Raw genomic sequence first — 19,121 nt, 5'->3', positions numbered from 1 at the left:
TTTTTCTCTAGCTCTGTCCTGGACTCTATTGCGATCCCTGTCAGAGTGGTCAGTGGTGGTAGCTGGGCACCATCCAGTTGTACTGGACTCATTCTGGTGGAGGCCATGGTAGATGTGGTCCATCAGTCCTTTGGACTAATTTTTCCAGAAGGGGTTTTTTTTAAGTGAGAGATTGGGTCAGATAAATCAAAGACGGGAAGGAGCAGGCCTAATCCCCAGGCTGGAGAAAAGTGGGCTGGCTATTCACACTCCAGGCCTTCAGAAGATTGCCTTGTGTAGCAGAAACATCTGGGATACCCACCCTGCCTGAAGTGCCCTCTCATAGAATTTGCTGCGGCCTTGTTTGTACTGGGCTTCCACACCCCTTTGCCACACCTGAATGGACCAGAGGTGAACACCAGACCAAAACCGAGCCAAGTGGAGTTTTCCTCTGAGGAATCTAAATTAGGAGACACTGACACTGTAGTCAGAGGTAGAGTCTGGACCAAGTCAGCTCTGTGGTGACCCAAAACTTCATGCAAGCCAGAAATTACAGAGGAGCAGGAGTGAAAGACCTCATCAAGGTAGCTGGTGTAGCGAGGAAAATGGAGGAGATGTGCAGGAAGAAACAGAGGCATGAGGCTGCACAGTCCAGGGGAGAGAGGGAGAGAAGGGAAGATGTCTCCCTGTCTGACACATTCCTGGTTCCTATGATGTCCATAAGGAGCCCTGGTGGTGAACAATTAAGCGCTCAGCTACTAACCAAAAGGTTGGCGGTTCGAACCCACCCAGTATTTCTGCAGAAGACCTGGTAATCTCCAGTAAAGATTACAGCCTAGAAAACCCTATGGGGCAGTTCTATTCTGTCACATGGGGTCACTATGAGTCAAAATCAACTCAACAGCACCTAAGAACAGTAACAAAAATGATGCCCATGATTTGGATTCCAGGAGATTTCTCTCTAGCCTTGGGGAAAAAAACCTCACAGTTTACTTGAGCAAGTTTGAGTATGTGTTCCTTGCACTGAAACAATTCCTGCCTCTGACATCTTATCCTTCTAGGTAGGACACTGGGTAGGGAGAGAAGGCCTTATGTAATGAGACCACAGTGTAGCTTGGTTGAAGAAATGCTCCCTATCTGACCTCTGAGAAGGGACCAAATTTGTGGTTCACACCACTTTTTATTTCTATGCTTTTCTTCTAGCTCCCGATGCCATCTCTCCCTCTTCTCTCAGGTAGCTAATGCCCCCTCCCAGGCCCCCTACAGAGACACTGCATCCAGCCCTGCGTTCAGCACAGGGCAAACACTCCTGGTTGAGAGAGAGGCAGTCTGCTGTTCCATCTGATAGTTGAGTGTGAAGAACAATGGCCCAAGTAGTATGCCCAGTGTGGTTTTTGCATTAATTCAATCAGGCTGCTTCCTTGGTATCTTTCATATTAGTTCCTTCCTTCTCATTCCAGCCTTCTGTCCTGGGAAGTTCTTGCCTCAACGAGTAAACCATCTAACTAGTCTCCCTGTTTTGCACTAATCTGTCCTTCACATTGCTGCCTAGTGGCTCCTCATTGGTTTATGAATAAAGTGCAGTCCCTAATGATACCAGATCACTCCTCTGTCTACCTCACCACACAGTTCCATGGCTCTGTGGCCCCTTTGTGTGGTTCCAAAATCCTACAATGTCTTTCTTCCCACAATTTCTGTCAAATTTCTTCTCATCCTTTAAGAGCAAGTCAAATGACACCTTCTCAGTGAAGCTTTTCACTCTTATTCCTGCTCCTCCATTATAATCTTTTGCATCTCTGTTCTGGTTTATATCTCGCTGTGTTTTGTGTTCCAACTAAGTGTTCTCCTGGGCCTAGAAGACCAAAATCATATTATGCATACTTTGTAGCCCTGGCTCCTGGCATACTGTCTGGTACATTGCGATATTCCAGAAGAATAACTATTATTAAGTAGGGAAGGGAATTTAGGAATTCACATGGGCAATTCCACATGTGTATTCATCTAATCCTCAAATATGCCTGCAAGGTAGGAGGTGTTATTGAAGATGCTGAAGCTGAAGATTTTTGACTCATTTGCATATAGGAAGTAAAAAAAAAAAAACCGTTGCCATCAAGTAATTCCAACTCATGGTGACCCCATGTGTCAGAGTAGAAGTGTATTCCGTAGGATTTTTCGATGACAGATTTTTTGGAAGTAAATCACCAAGACTTTCTTCCAACGTGCCTCTGGGTAGACTAAAACCTCTAACCTTTCAGTTAGCAGCTGAGCATATTAACTGCCTGCACCACCCAGGGAATCCCTCACAGGAAGTAAGTGGGTGGGAACTGGGATTCTCACTCAGATCTCCCTGGCTCCAAAGCCCAGGGCCCTCCCAACTTAATGCCCAATAAGAAGTTAGCTAGTAAGGCTTACGACACCAGATGTCAAAGCAACTACTTCTTGGACCCTCTCAAAGCACTCCCCTATTGCTCAGAATTACACAGTGGGTGGATGAACACTGGTATATCATGGGATTCTAAGTATGTGCACTATAAAACACTGAATTCACATATGAATTTGCAACATAAAAACTGGCAGCTTCACATTGCCTTGCCAGAATCACAAATGCAAAAGTGCAAAGACACCGATTTACCTTGGGATAGCAGGTGCTAGCTCAGTTCTGTTCAGTGTTCAGGAGTGTGTGAAGTGGCCCTTTGCCAAGCCTCATTCACAAAGCACCTGAAAGGATATTAAGTGTAATTCTGCCTGAAAGAAAAAGATTGGCCGATGTCCCACGGTCCCTTCCAGGACCGAAAATGAATGACTTTATTGCATCAAAATGTCTCAAATCTTCTGCCAACTTGCTGCTTCCATGGTCAGCATTTAAATATATATATTCAACATCGGTGAAGTGCTAGGCATTGCAGAAAATATAAAAATCCTGTGGCTTCTAGGCTGGTCCAAATCCCAGCGGAATGGAGAAATTCACCAGTAGTCACAAGAAACCCAAACCAGACAAATACCAGCAGCCTTGGGCTGAGGCATGAAAAGATATGTTGTGGAGGAAGGGAAGGAAAACAAGCCATGTGAATTAATTTTTTAAAGGCAACAGTGGCTTTGTCAATGACTGAGAGCCTGCAGAATGCACCTCTGGGAAGTGTACCTTTGAAGTTTCCCATGCTTCAACAGGGTTGGGCCACTTTAGGCGGTGAGTCTCCAAGCCCTGTTCTCCAGGAAATGATGGGAATGACTCAGTAGATTAAACACTTTTACCTTCCTGAGTGTTTTGTAAATATCACACAGTTTATCATGAGAACAGGCAACATGGCGTGATTGTCACTTCGAGCCTGTTGGAATCTTTTTGAGTAGTCCTACGGTATACCTTGGGTGGTGCAAATGGTTTGCAGTTGGCTGCTAACCAAAAGGTTGGTGGTTCAAACCCTCCCAGTGGCACTGTGGAAGAAAGTTTTGGCAATCTGCTTCTGTAATGATTATAGCCAGGAGAACTCCATAGAGCTCAGTTCTACTCTGTTGCCATGATTCAGAATCGACTCATCGGCAGTGGGTTTGGCAGTGCACCCTGGATGATCAAAGGCCCCCAGTGGGCCACTCACCAGATGCCTTCACAAACGACAGGGAGTGAGACTCACTAGACTTTTCTCCCATCATACCTCACCCTTCTTAACGGAACCTTGTTTTTCTGCTTATGTAAAAGGTTCTTGATGTTAATGTCCCCATCTTAAAAAAAAAAAATCCAGCTGTAAAATTTCAAGTAGCAGAGTGTTTTTGCTAAAAAATAATCAGACAAGTCTCCATTGCATGAATCACAGCCTCCAGGAATTCCTACAGATTTACTCATCTGCAGATAAGCCATTAGAGTCCCGTTTATAAGAAGAAGAAGAAAAAGGACTCTCAGGTTAAACGGTTTGCTTGACTATAATGTTAATAAGTTAGCTAAAGAAGGGCTCTAGAAATACCTAGAGTTATATTCTAAAGATATGTTCAAGTGAAATAGCAGGAATCTGGATTAAAAAAAAAAGTAATAACATGACAATCACTTGGTGGCCACCTGGACAGTCACAGTAGCCATCCCAAATCCAGGAAAAGCTCTGCAAAGACCAGAGTGAGAGAAACTTCTGGCTGATGGAATGGACCCTATCATAAGGACAGAATGAGAAAGCTGCCATCTTGGTAGTAACCATGATCCCTAGGAAATGGATGTTTCCTATGAATGTAATGCTGTCACATAAAGGCAAAGCAATGTAAAAGTGTGCAAGGAATTTTCCTCTTGATTATCTTCTTACAATATTTGACACAGAAGCAAGGGATGAGTCACAGGGAAAATGGAAGTCCAGGGCAATATCCACTGAAATCACCTTTAAGAGAAAAGAAAGGAAACACACACGCAGACTGTGGAATCTGTCCTTCAGAAATACACACATTCACAAAAATATGCACTAAGAGATGTCCATTGCAGTATTGTTGAAACACAAAGAAGTTGGAGCAACTTATGTGTTTATAGCAAAAGGTCTGGAAGGATTCAAATCAAAGTGTGAGCAGTGCTTACCCCTAGATAATAAGAGTGGGGAGGGAGAAAAACTAAGGGGGAAGTGGTGAGAACTTTCGCTTTTTAGTTAGACAATCACTTCTAGATTGTTAGTTTGCTTTGTTTTTACATGTATTACTTTTGCAATTAAAAATGATTTAAAAATAAAATTTATGTTTGGGAGAATCACAAAATCTTTGGGTTTGGAGAGGCCTTAAGGCATGCCGAATCTAACTTTAGCTACAGCCAGCCCAGCTTCACAGTCTGGCAGTCTGTGAGGACCTCCCGAAGAATGGCCAACTCTAACTCACAGGCGCTCGTGGGACCTGACTCACCCAAAGGACATGAAAAATCAAAAAAGCTTTGTGGCTTTCAAAATCTACTCCATGCGGTAGGGACTTCTGGAACCCCCAAAATCCTTCTGATTCATACCACACCCCAAGTAGTTCAGTCCGACTTACAAGAATATTGAACACAAAACACTGAGGTCAGCTCTAAATTAGCTGGTTGTCAGTACAACACACTGCCAACTACAGTGTCCCTACAGTCTCAGTGTCCCGGCAAGCATCACCATGAACACACCCTTCATGTGGCTAATCCTACTGCCATCTTACAGTTTGAGAAAAGCTGCTGACTTCCCTGACCTTGCTGTTTTATGTACACAAGAGGCAAAATATTTACCCATTTCAGTAAGCAAGCAGGGGTTTTCTTTGGTGCTGCCTTGATCTTCTGCTGGGCTCCTGACATCTTACTCACCACACTTTTTACCCCACTCCCGACAGGAAAGCACATCCGGCTTTGCTCCATGTTCCCTCTGACGGACATTAAAACCAGATGCCGTCGTCAACTCCAACTCACGGCGACCCCATGTATGTCCAAGTAGAACTGGGCTCCACAGGGTTTTCAACGGCTGATTTTTCAGAAGTAGATCACCAAGCCTTTCTTCTGAGATGCCTCTGGGTGGACTTGAACCACCAACCTTTTAGTTAGCAACCAAGTGCATTAACCATTTATACCACCCAGGGACTCCCGATGGACATTATCATAGTATAAGTATCCTCAGTTCTGCCAGAACTTAATTTTATTTAAATTTACACAGTGCTCAAAATTGGGCAGCACACCTGCTCGGGGTTTGCCATCACCGATGTCTGAAACTGCCGGGATAGACTGAAGCATACGGAAAGCATGGAAAATGCCTTGTTACTATATTCCCTCCAGCACCTAAGACAATGCCTTCCATATCTTGCAGAGAACAGACATTCAATACCTGGAACTAGAAAGTTATAGAATCTTAAGACCAGAAGGAACCTCAAGGAGATTGGTTTTCAACATTCCACTGCTGAGAAATTTGCGGGGGATAAATCTGGGTTAGCCAAGGTCATCAGATATTTAAAGTCAGCTAGAATCTAGATCTTTCTACTGGGAGTTCAGTGTTTTTTCTTCTGTCATGTTGCTTGTTAGATGAATGAATGACTTTATCACTCAATTTGTACAGGGAAAGGAGACTGGAAAAGAGACCAAATGGAAAATATCTAGCAAATATGATTGTTTAGACAGACTCTATTTTTCCAATTTAACTAAAGTTTTCTATTTTTGGTTGAGTATATAAGTTCATAGACTTAGATATATTTTTGATCAATGCATACACATCTAGACAAGTCAGGTTGCAATGTTGTGTTAACTCTAATTCCTTTATAATCTATAGGATTTGCCTCAAACGATGACCTCAACAGACTGAATCTGATATACTTTTATGTGTCTTTACATGTCAGTGGTGAATGGTGAAAACTTTTCATGTTATGTCCCCTTTATGTTAACTGCTTCAAGGAAGAAAAAAAAAAAACTCTAACCACTTATAAATGAACTCTGGCTTAACATGATGACTTGATATCCACTAACCATATTCTCAGATTCTCAAACCACATTGTCCTTTAAGAAGCCAGTTTTCGCCCTCCAAATCTTTTTTCACTAGACAACTATTTGGCAGCTTTGGCCTTCATTTCTTTCTTTTTCTTGCTCACTCTCATAGGGAGAGGTCTGAGAAGAAAAGTAGGGAGAAAAAACAGATAAGAGAGGGGAGAAGGAAATAGATTGCACAGCAACTGGCAGGGAGAAGTTGTTGAGGTTTCTGGAGGAAGAGAGGCTGTGCTGGGGTGTGGTCGGGAACCATGGGTCCACTGAGGATCCTGCTTTCTCTGTCATCTCCTCCCACTCCCATCCCTCCTGCCAACAATGGAGGTGGCAATCTTACCAATGACCATGGACAAACAGAAAATGCTAAAGCCCCCAAACCCAGACTTAGACACACCACCCCTGCCACACTGAAGCCACTTTCAATGCCTGGGAGCGTGCCATTTCTCACACCAACTACTCCTGTCCCTTCTGCTGCATTTGTAGTTAAACGTCATAGAAAAATAACTCCTTGTAATTAGAAAGAGCCACACAAAGACGATCTAGTCTAAACCCTCCTTATCCATTTTACATACAAGAAAACAGAAATCCAGAGACATGAGGTCACTTGCCCAAGGTCATTCGTCAAGCAGAACTAAATCCCCAAACTGCGGACTTGCCCTTCAGCGTTCTTTCCTCTACCAGCAATTTAAAAGCTACAAAACTTACGATAAGCACCCCAACTTTCTAGGGATGAAGAACAATTACAACGAGCCCCAAAATAACGTGAAACAAGCTAATTCAAAGCAATAACTTCGCTCTACTTCCCAGGGTCAGATACCGAGTGACAATAAAAGCAACAGGGCACTGTTTAATGGAGCAATGATGCCTCTGACAATTGAATTGCTCTTTCCCCTCCTCTACCCGTTTTTTTTTTTTTTTTTTTACCCATTTATCATATGCAGAAAAAATCAAAATGCACGTAAACCGCTGCAACTCTAACTTTGAACAGACCTTTTTAACACCTTTAGATTGGGGATTAGCAAATACATCCCCCTCCCCCTCCCCCCCCGCCCCCCGCGCCCCCCAAGTGCTTTCAGGAATCACTTTATTAGAGCTAAAATACCAGGTCATTCAAAGAGTCTCAAAGCCCTGGGGGGGAAGTAAAATGTACTCCACAGATATCGGTCCTCTCCCCTCACCTGTACAAGTAACAAACTCTCTAAAGCAAGAAACTGCTTTCCCAGCCGCCTAAATGCAGACTTTTAAAGAACGTGACTTCAAAACTGTAGCATCCCCCAACAGGGCTTCAGAAATAGAAGAAAACTTTTCCTTACCCTTAAAAATAACAGAAACAATAGGATCCGGCTTCCCAAATTTCGTTTTAGGGATATTACTGGCAGATTCTACGATCACTCGAAGCATGGCTCTTAACTGGCAGAAAGCAAGTTTCAGCAAGTGAAGTTGCAAAGACAGAGGCGCTGGGGCTGGGTCGCGCAGCCCCGGGGAGAAGGCAGGGCAGGGTTTCTCCAAGTGGAAAAAAAAAAAAAAAGTAGAGAGGGAAGGGAAAAAGCGAATGGGTGGGTCTCTGACGGAATATTTACCGAAGCCTGGGCGTAAACTGATACCCAAGCTCCGGAGTCCACGCTCCTCCACAGGCACTGACTTATGAATTCGTGAAATGTGGAAGTGAAAACGACAAAACCTCAACTAAAAATAATAACGTGGGACAAATGTCACTAAACTGCATTTGGAGTTAATGAAAAAATATGGGCAGATTAAGAGACCACTAACGATGCTGCTGGAACAATTCTTGAAATCGAAATGTTTTTCTACCACTTCTCATTCTTTTCTGAGCTTCTTGGAGTCTTTAAACTTTACTTAGTCATTATTTTTTTTTACATTTTAGTTTTGCCATTTCTTTTCTCATGCTGTTGAACACACCCACACAGCAGCCACTTAGACACCACTTTAAAAAAAAAAAAAAAAAAAAAAAAAAAATCAGTCATAGGGCGCCCCCTACTGTATGGCAAAGAAATAACGAATCCACTGGGCGGCAGCTAACATCAACATCTCAAGCAGATCCAATCCAGGGCTTACTAACCCAAATACGGGTTTACAAAACTGGCGTACTGGGTCTGATCCTTCGCTTTACAACAGGATTCGCCATAGAATTTCTTCCAAAATTCTTCAGAGGTGAGAGCTGGGCACCTAAGTGTTTTTGGTTCATCAAATGCTGCTAACAGTCTTCAGTGAAAATGGAGATGTGTCTCTCCAGTGTTTGGAGAGGTAAACCTGAGTGTGGTGTCTTCCCAGAATCCCAGAGGCCTCATTAAGGCAGAACAGCTTAGTGCGTAAGATGACCAGAGAGATCTGAATTTGCTAGACAGACCTGAATGTGAGTCCCTGCTTCACCACTTGTGATCTATGTCACCTTATCAAGTTTCTTAACCCATTCTTCCTCAGTTTCCTCATCTGTAAAATGAAGTTAAAGATTGTTGCAAGAGAAAGATCTTAGAGTGAGGCCTGGCACAAAGCATACAGTAAAGTACAAATGTACTCAGCAAAAGTTCATGCTTATTCGTGATTTCATAGTGTTTCCGTTAACGCAAATTGGCTTTAAATCAGGATTTCATTCTATTTCAGAAGAGAAGATTAAATTTTAGGGCAAAGAAACATAGGGCTTCGTTTGCTTCTGAACTTACAACCAAGAAGAACCATCTGGAAGCAAACACTTCAAGTACATTGAAAAAATATGGTGCAAGCTAGAAGAATTCTTCTGTCTTCTGTAAGTTTCCCAAAGGCTTTCAAAAAGTAAAGAACCAACATGCCCAGTTCTATATACAGGTAGTCCCCCACTTAGGACGTACTGGAGTTAGAATGAAACGCACTTACAACTGTCTGTTTTTTTTTTTTTTGTACATCTTATTGTTAGTAATGCATACTACATACACTGTTGCAGCACATAATTTACTGATGATTTACTATTCAAAACACTGCCTCATAGCGGATAATAATGAAAACTAAATAAACAAACAAAAAGGTATTTGACTTACATCAGAACCAACTTACGATGGAGTTGTCGGAATGGAACCCCATGGTTAGTCAGGGGACTTCCCGCACATTATTTGGTGACCACATAGCTTTCGTGGAATATATACAACATTATTTTTATTTGGCTGTTATTTTTTTTCCTTTTTATACTTACAGAAAAATGCATATAACATAAATGTCATAGTTCAACAAGTAATCATCTAGGTTAAGATAGAGAGCATAGCCAGCACCCCCAGAAGTCCCTCCTGTGTCCCATGCATCACCCCTATCTTCCCCCCAAAAGTAACCACTATCCTGATTTTCTAGTGATAATTTTCTTGCTTTTCTTTATACTTTTTACCAGAAACATAGCCTAAATTGGCTTAATTATGACCTTTATATAAATGTAAGCATAGTTTGAATTCTTTTGTCTATTGTGACCTTTATGTACATATTCATACATATTTACATGCGTGTACACTAATACATATATGCATACAGTATGAATTATTTGATATATTATGACCTCTGTGTAGATGGAATCAAACAGTATGAATTCTTTTGTATCTTGCTTCTTTTTTTTTAACATTATATTGCAGAATTCGTATACGTTGTTGCATAACTCTAGTCTGTTCACTGTCATTGATGTACAGTATTTCATTGTACAAGAATACCACATGTTATTTATCCATTCTGCTGTTGATGGACATTCGGATTGTTCCAGGTTTGGGGCTATTACAAACGGTACTATTCTGAACCTGGTTGTACATGTCTCCTGACACAAATGTGCATGAGCATACCTAGGGTCTATACCTATGAGTGGAATTGCTGGATTGAAGGATATATGCATTTCTTCACCTTCACTAGATAATAACAAATGTATTCCACGGTGATTGTACTACTTACACTCGCACCAGCGGTGTGTGAGAATTCCCATTGTTCTACATCCTTGTCATACTTGGCAATGTTAGATTTTTAAATTTTTGCCCATCTAGTGAATATATAATGGCATCTCATTGGGATTTTAACCGGGATTTTCCTGATTACTAGTGAGGTTGCATACCTTTCCATATTTAGATTTCCTGATTTGCAAATTTAGAGAACATCTCAAGAGATAGATTTGATGCATTGAACACTAATGATTGAAGACCAGACAAGTCGTGGAATGACATCAAGGATATCATACATGAAGAAAGCAAGAGGAAATTAAAAAGACAGGAAAGAAAGAAAAGACCAAAATGGGTATCAGAAGAGACTAAGAGACTCTGAAACTTGCTCTTGAACACTGAGTAGCTAAAGCAAATGGAAGAAATGAGGTAAAAGAGCTGAACAGAAGATTTCAAAGGCTGGTTCAAGAAGACAAAGCAAAGTGTAATAATGGCATGTGTAAAGACCTGGAGTTAGAAAACTGAAAAAGGAAGAACACGCTCGGCATTTCTCAAGCTGAAAGAACTGAAGAAAAAATGCAAGCCTTGAGTTGCGATAGTGAAGAAGTCTATGGGCAAAATACTGAACGATGCAGCAAGCATCAAAACACAATAGAAGGAATATACAGAGTCATTGTACCAGAAAGAATTGGTCCACATTCAGTCATTTCAGGGGGTAGCATATGATCAAGAACAGATGGTACTGAAGGAAGAAGTCTAAGCTGCACTGAAGACATTGGCAAAAAACAAGGCCCCAGGAATTGACGGAATACCAATTGAGATGTTTCAACAAACAGATACAGGGCTGGATGTGCTCACTCTTGTCTCTGCCGAGAAATTTGGAAGGCAGCTACCTGGCCAAGAGATCCATATTCATGCCTACTCCAAAGAAAAGTGATCCAACAGAATGCGGAAATTATCGAACAATATCATTACTATCACACACAAGTAAAATTTTGCTGAAGATCATTCAAAAGCAGTTGCAGTAGTACATCGATAGGGAACTGCCAAAAATTGCTGTATTCAGAAGAGGACGTGGAACCAGGAATATCATTCCTGAGGTCAGATGGATCCTGGCTGAAAGCAAAGAATACCAGAAAGATGTTTACCTTTGTTTCATTGACTATGCAAAGGCATTAGACTGTGTGGACCATAACAAATTATGGATAACACTGAGAAGACTGGGAATTCCAGAACACTTAATTGTGCTCATGAGGAACCTGTACATAGAATAAGAGGCAGTCATTAAGACGGAACAAAAGGATACTGCGTGGTTTGAAGTCAGGAAAGGTATGCGTCAGGGTTATATCCTTTCACCATACTTATTCAATCTGTATGCTGAGCAAATAATACGAGAAGCTGGACTATATGGACAAGAACGGGGCATCAGGACTGGAGGAAGACTCATTAACAACCTGCATTATGCAGATGACACAACCTTGCTTGTGAAGAGGACTTGAACCACTTACTGATGAAGATCAAGGACCACAGCCTTCACTATTGGACTACACCTCAATATAAAGAAAAGAAAAATCCTCACAACTGGACCAATAAGCAACATCATGATAAACGGAGAAAAGAATGAAGTTGTCAAAGATTCATTTTACTTGGATCCACAATCAACGCCATGGAAGCAGCAATCAAGAAATTAAAAGGCCGTATTGCATTGGGAAAATCTGCTGCAAAAGATCTCTTTAAAGTGTTGAAAAGCAAAGATGTCAATTTAAGGACCAAGGTGCACCTGACTCAACCCATGGTATTTTCAATTGCCTCATATACTTGGGAAAACTGGACAATGAATAATGAAAATGGAAGAATTGATGCTTCTGAATTATGGTGTTGGCGAAGAATATTCATTTGCTCCATCACCATTTATTTAAAAATTTCTTTACCCATGTGTGGGTCTGTTTCTCTGCTCTCTATTTATTTCACTGATCTATTTGTCATCTCTGCACCAAGATCACTCTGTCTTAATTACAGCCTTATCAATTTTTTATAATGAAATTTTGAACAAATCCTCCCATCTTGTCCTTTTTCTTCAAGAGCGTCTTGGCTATCCTTGCATTTTTGTATGTATATTAACCAGTTGTCATTGAGTCAACTCCAACTCGTGGCAACCCCATGTGTGTCAGAATAGAACTATGCTCCATAGAGTTTTCGATGGCAGAGTTTTTGGAAGTAGATCACCAGGTGTGGGATTTACATTAACTTTACCCAAAGAATTTGGTCTCCGTCCTCAGTTCCTGAGAAATAATCCCTCCAAATAACTTCGGATTTTCCCTAAAGGTTCAAGTGTCCTCATTAAGGACTCCAGGCCTGTTATGGATTGAATTATGTTTCCCAAAATTATGTATTGTAAATCTAAACTCTATGCCTGTGATTATAATCTCATTTAGGAATGGGCTGTCTTTGTTACGTTAATGAGACAGGATTAGTGCAGGGTATGTCTTAAGTCAATGTCTTTTGAGACATAAAAGAGATTAAAAAGGCAAGTGAAGAAGCAGAGATGGGGGAAGGGAGATGCCAAGCCATATGAAGATCACCAAGGAGCCAAGGAACCAGAACCTTCCCCCAGCACCAACAGAGAGAAAGCCTTCCCCTAGAGCTGGCACCCTGCATTTGGACTTCTAGATGGGTCACTATGAGTCAGAATCGACTCGATGGTACTGGGCTGGGTAAACTGTGAGAGAATAAATTTATCTGTGTTAAAGCCATTGACTGGTGATATTTCTGTTATAGTAGTACTAGATATCTGAGAGAAAATTTGGTACCAGAAGAGTAGGTGCTGCTCTAAAAGACACCTGAAATGTGGAAGCAGTTTTAGAATTGGATAATGGGTGGAGACTGAAAGAGTTTTTAAGATATCTAATAGTAAAATCCTACACTGCCTGGAAGAGACTGTTGGTAGAATTATGAGAGTCAAAGGCAATTCTGGTAAGGGCTCAGAAGAAAGTGAGGAAAGTGATAAAGAAAGTCTCTGTAGTCTCAGAGACATAAGGCACCAACAACAGAATGTTGCTAGAAATGTGGACAATAAATGTGCTTCTGGTGAGGCTTTAAGAGAAAATGATGAGCAAATGATTGGACAATGGAGGAAGAGTGATGCTTTTTATGTAATGGCAAAGAACTTGCCTGAATTATGTTCAAATATTTGGTGGAAGATAGAACTTGTAAGTGATGAACTTGAATATTTAACTGAGGAGATTTCTAAGCAAGATCTTAAAGGGGCCATTTGTTTTCTCCTTGCTGCTTATAGTAAAATGCATGAGGTAAGAGATGAATTTAAAAATGAACTGTGCAAAATGAAAACAGAACTTAAAGATTTGGAAAATTCTGTTGAACAAACTAAGGATGTGTGTCCTGGGATTTTCACCAAGGATGTGGCTACACAATTTTTTGTTAAAGAGATTAAGCCTGTGACTGATGGATCTAACCAACTTCCATAGCAGAAAATTACCATCAACTTAGAACTGAAGGGGACAGAGAAAGAACAAAAAGAACATTGGAGCAGCTCAGAGATCAGCAGAACTATTGGAAGGATTAGGGGAAGTAGGGCCTTTTCGGTTTCAAAGGCTGGGGCCACAGTCTCCTGGATCTCAAAGGGTGGGGCCCCAGCCCCCTAGATTTCAAAGAGTTGGATTTTGCCAACTTGGTTCTGGAGTGTGGGGCTGCGGTTAAGGTGTGCCAGGGGGATGGAGCCACCGCCAAAAATGGAGAAGGTGGGGCTGTCATGCCCGAGGAGCAGAAGAACAGGGTCTGTCAGGACCAAAGGGGTGGGGCCACCACTCAGATGGACTAGGAAAATGGGGCCACCCAAAGCCAAGGGAGCAGAGTTGCCATCCCAGTAGGCATGGAAGGTGGAGCCAGGGCTGAGGGGCCTCCACCCAGAATCCAGAGTTGGTGGCCAACACCCAGAGTCTGGAGGGCAGGGCCATTGCCTAGGTGGTCTCAGTGAAGAGAGGATTGTTTTCTACCCTTCAGAGCTAATGTAAATTGTTCTGCTGGGTTTTGGACTTGCTTGATGCTCATTGTTCCTTCTTTCCCTCCAATTTATCCCACTTAATGGAAATGTCTACCTTATGCTTGTTCCACCATTGTCTTTGGAAGCAGATAACTTATAGTTAAATCTCACAGGATCACAGATGAAGAGAGATTTTTCCCCAGGGTAGAATACACCTAAAGTCTCACCCATATTTGATTTAGATGAGTCAGAAGATGAGATTTTGGACTTGCAGTTGATTTAAGACTTTTGGAATGATGTGATGGGGTAAATGTGTTTAGCATGTGGGAAGGGCATGAATTTTGCAGGGCTAAAGGGTGAAATGTTATGGATTGAATTGTGTCTCCCGAAATTATGTTTTTTAAATTCTAAATTCTGTGCCTATGATTATAATTCCATTTGAGAATGGGTTGTCCTTGTTATGTTAATGAGACATGGTTAGTGTAGGGTGCATCTTAAGTGAACATCTTTTGAGGTATAAAAGAGATTAAACAACCAAGTGAAGAAGCAGAGATGTGGGAAGAGAGATGCCAAGCCACAAGAAAGAAGATCGCTCAGGAGCAGAAGCTCAAAGAGACAAGGACCTTCCTCCAGAGCCAACAGAGAGAGAAAGCCTTCCCTTAGAGCTGGCATCCTGAATTCAGACTTCTAGCTTCCTAAACAATAAGATAATAAATTTCTGTTTGTTAAAACCACCCACTTGTGGAATCAACTTGACAGCAACAGGTTTGTTTTCCTGAAGTCCTGGTGGTGCAGTGGTTAGGCATTCAGCTGCTAACCAAAAGGTCAGCAGTTTTAGTCCACCAGCTGTTCCTTGGAAACCCTATGGGCAGTTCTACTCTGTCTTATAGGGTTGTTATGAGTCGGAATCGACTCGACAGCAAGGGGTTTGTTTAGTAACTAAGATAAGACCTGACAGGTTATGCCTGACAGGTTAGACGACTCAGGATGTTGAGCTGGCCAGGTCAAAGGGACTTACCTCATGATGATTTGCTCATGGTGGACAGGCCAGAGAGCCCCATCTCTCAATGCTCATGATCACCTGGTGATACTGACCGACAATAGGGAAGAGGGACTAGAGTTTGCGTTATATAATGAGACACCCCAATAAAAGGTTTGGAAACAAAAGGTCCATGGGCTTACTGGTTGGTGAAAGACATCAATGCACATGGGAGGATAGCATGCCACTTGAGACACAGAAGCTCTGAACCAGGAACCCTCCCAACTTTATGTGTCTCTTCATTTGTATCCATTTTTGCTGTAAAACTGTAATTGTAAGTATAGCACTTTCCATGAGTTTTGTGACTTGTTCCAGCAAACTTATTGAAGCCACAGGAATAGTGGGATCCAGAAGGTCACAAGTGAGGGAGTCAAGGGGAGGTCCCCAAGCTTGTGCCTGGCTTCCTGAAAGGGTAGAGAGAGACTCCACCATATATTAGGACAAGTTTATCAAGTTACAAATATTAAAAAATTTTTTAGATTAAGTAACTTACTAATAAATGGCAGAGCTGGGATTCAAACTCAGGCAAGTTTGGTTGTGGACTTGCCTGTGACACCTTGTTGGAATGTATCACTTACAACATGCTTTGCATCATCCATACGCCCTGGAAACACGGGGCCCAGTCTGAATATTGTCATAGCTGGAGCCCCTGGATACCACCTGCTTTCAAGGTCTTTGTCCTCTGAGCTCTCAACTTCCTAGTACTGCAAAGATAACAGTGTCCATCTCTGGTGGCCACTGAGATTTCTCCTCTATCTTGTGAGACCGCAAAGATGCTAACACCTCTATCCTGTGGACTCTCTTTGGATTTGCTCTATTTTTTTCCAGGCCTGGCCATGAACTCACTGGTGTTATACTTGGGGACAGGGAGGAAGAAAGAAGGCATGAGAGATTTCTTTTTAGCTTTCTTCAAATCCAAAAAACTAACAGGGCCTCTTTTCCTTCTGTCATCAGATTTTAGAAATAAATCTATGACATTCCAAGGAACACCATAAGAGCAACACTTCAGGAAAAATTACATCCTTTCAGAAATTTCATGGAGGAGTAAATTAACAGAGAGTGAACACTAGACATTTATTCATCAGTAATATGTTCATTTGTTCAACAAACACTTGAGCCAGATCATGTGTTAGGTGCTAAGGTTTGAGCACTGAATAAGCCAGACAAAGTTCTGGCCCATTGGAGCTTCCCAGCTAGTGGATACCATGTGCCAGGGACTTTCACATATCTGATTGTTCAATGCTTTCAGCCACTCCGTGAGATAGGGCTCCTGTTCTTATCTTTAAGCCAGATGTTGTTGAGTCGATTCCGACCCCATAGTGTCAGTGTAGAACTGTGCTCTATAGGGTGTTCAGTGGCTGTTTTTTGGAAGTAGATCACCAGGCCTTTCTTCTGGTGTGCCTTTGGATGAATTTGAACCTCCAACCTTTAGGTTAGCAGCTGAGCACGTTAACTGTTTGCCCTACCTGGGGACTCCATTCTCATATTTACAGTTGAGGAAATTGAGGCTCAGAAGAGTGAAGAGCTTGAGACAGGACTCAAACCCATGTTCTGAGTCCAACTCTCTTTCCAGTTTCATCTCAGCTGAGATCTCGTATTTTTCTGTTTCATTAAGCCTTATTTGTCAAGCGAACTGATGCATTATCTAGGTGAGTGGCTTTAATCCTGCCCTGGAGCATTGGAGCAAAAGAGATGGAGAAAGAGAAATATTTAGAGGAAGAGAGAGCGGACTTAGCAAAAAATCTAGATGTGAGGAGCAAAGTAATAGGGGTAGAAAAGAGGATTTAGTAGAAGAGAAATGAAGGTAGGTTCATAACATCTTATTCCAATTCCAGCTTTACAGAACCTCAGACATTACCTAATAGCAGTTTTCAAACTGGCATGCACAAAGTGTCCATCGTTAAGATTTGTGTGCTGAAACACTTCTTCAAGAATTACTTCGGTTGATAACTAAAATGCCTTTTGGAACTAGAATACTATTTTTTGTGGCTTAATTATATGGTCTTGCACAGCGATAGATGTTATTTTTAAATAACATACATTTAAATTTCATTCCTTTAAAAAAGTGCTTGGCAATGACTGGGTCTACATGGGGGACAGGTGGGGATGAAGTACCTCATCACATTTGGCACCAACATATTACTAGTCAAGGCAGTTGGAGGTGCTAAATGTAAGACTGAAACGAATCTGACCTTTTCCAAGAAAGTATTAACATAGTTTCTAAAATAAACCCAGAAAAAAATAGAACAGGGAAAAGTGGAATCTTTTCAAGCCTCGTGCCCATTTTTATTCAATAATTCATCATCAAAATGTTTGCTAGACAATGGGCTCCTAGACGGTCTTCTGTAAGACTCTTCATTCATTCATTCATGCATGCATTCATTCATTCAGCAAACACTTACTGACGGTCTACTTGGTGCCAGGCACAATGCTAACTATAGAGATGAATAAGACACAGTTCTTCATAAGAAGCTCAATGTAGTGAGTATAATAATAGAGAAAAAATGGAGGAGACAAGCCTTTAATAGGGCAGGAGTGGGCAAGCAGGGTAGGCTCCCTGGAGGAAGTGACAGCTGGACTGAGTGTGTATGTGTATGACTTCATGATCTGAAATAGAGTTAAACAGGTACACGTGGTGGGTGCTGGGAACCTCAAGCCATCAATGTTGCTGGAGTTTCAAGCATGAAGTACAACAGTCAAGAGGTGAGTTTAGGGAGGCAGGCAGGCACGCACCAGCTCAGAGAGCCTTGTTTGCTCTGTTAGTCAGCTGCTAACCAAAAGGTCAGTAGTTTGAATTCATCAGCTGTTCTTAAGAAACCTTATAGGGCAGTTCTACTCTGTCTTATAATAGGGTCACTATGAGTTGGAATCAACTTGATAGCAACGGGTTTGATTTTTTGGTTGAATGTCTACTGAGTGTTCACAAAGTGCCAGATGCTATCCTAAGCTTTTTATTTTGTCTCATTTAACCCTTCCACTGTCCTATCCTATGAAGTAAGTACTATCTTATTATCCCCACTTCACAGATGCGGAAACCGAGGCCCAGCTTGCTTAAGCAACTTGCCCAAGTTTTCACATGAGTGGAGCCAGGCTCTGAACACACAGTCTTTTTCCAGAGCCCATGCTCTTAACTCCTATACCATGCCTCACTGGCACTGGAAACCTGTTACTATTATTATTTTCAGTTGCTGTCAAGTTGATCCTGACTCATGGCGACCCCATGCATGCAGAGTAGAACTGCACTCCATAGTATTTCCAAGGCTGTGGACTTCTGGAAACAGATCCTCAAGACTTTCTTCTGAGGTGGCTCTGGGTGGGTTTGAATCACCAAGCTTTTGGTTAGCAGTAGAGTGCTTAACTGATTGCACCACTGGGGACTCCTGGAGACCTATTAGAGAGGCATTTTTCAGCAGGGGAGTAAAAGGATCAAATTGCATAACAATACCCTGGATACAAATGAAATTTTGTAGTAATCCTGCTGACTTAAAATATTGAATTTAAACAAACAGACAGACAAAAACAACAACAGACAGAGCAGCCAGTGCCCAGGAGCTGCCCTCTCCAAGGAGGATGCACCCCCAAATCAAAGGCTAAGTCAGGACGTATCACTAACTGGGCTAATAGTAATTCCCCTATATGAGATAGCCCGTTAGAGAAAATCTGCCTAAGAAATAACCTCCCTCTGAAATGGTTTTTAAATGTGTTACTTACTGATAAGGCTGCCATGATCTCAGCTGGATGCTGAGGGTGGCTTCCTATTTACTGATT

General features: G+C 41.8%; 1 protein-coding gene across 2 annotated transcripts in view; it reads right to left on the bottom strand.

Annotated features, from left to right (window-relative positions):
• Positions 1–8,018, bottom strand: part of MYOF (myoferlin) — a 190,043-nt gene extending 182,025 nt beyond the window's left edge. For both annotated transcript variants that reach the window (XM_064269568.1, XM_064269569.1), the window contains exon 1: positions 7,732–8,018. In XM_064269568.1, the coding sequence (XP_064125638.1) occupies positions 7,732–7,819 (88 nt within the window). In that variant the 5' untranslated portion in view covers positions 7,820–8,018. The remainder of the gene's footprint in view (positions 1–7,731) is intronic.
• Between the last annotated feature and the right edge of the window lie 11,103 nt (positions 8,019–19,121).

This window comes from Loxodonta africana, chromosome 16 (genome assembly GCF_030014295.1).
Source record: "Loxodonta africana isolate mLoxAfr1 chromosome 16, mLoxAfr1.hap2, whole genome shotgun sequence".
Taxonomy (NCBI): domain Eukaryota; kingdom Metazoa; phylum Chordata; class Mammalia; order Proboscidea; family Elephantidae; genus Loxodonta; species Loxodonta africana.
This window is presented reverse-complemented; position numbering and strand designations above follow the sequence as displayed.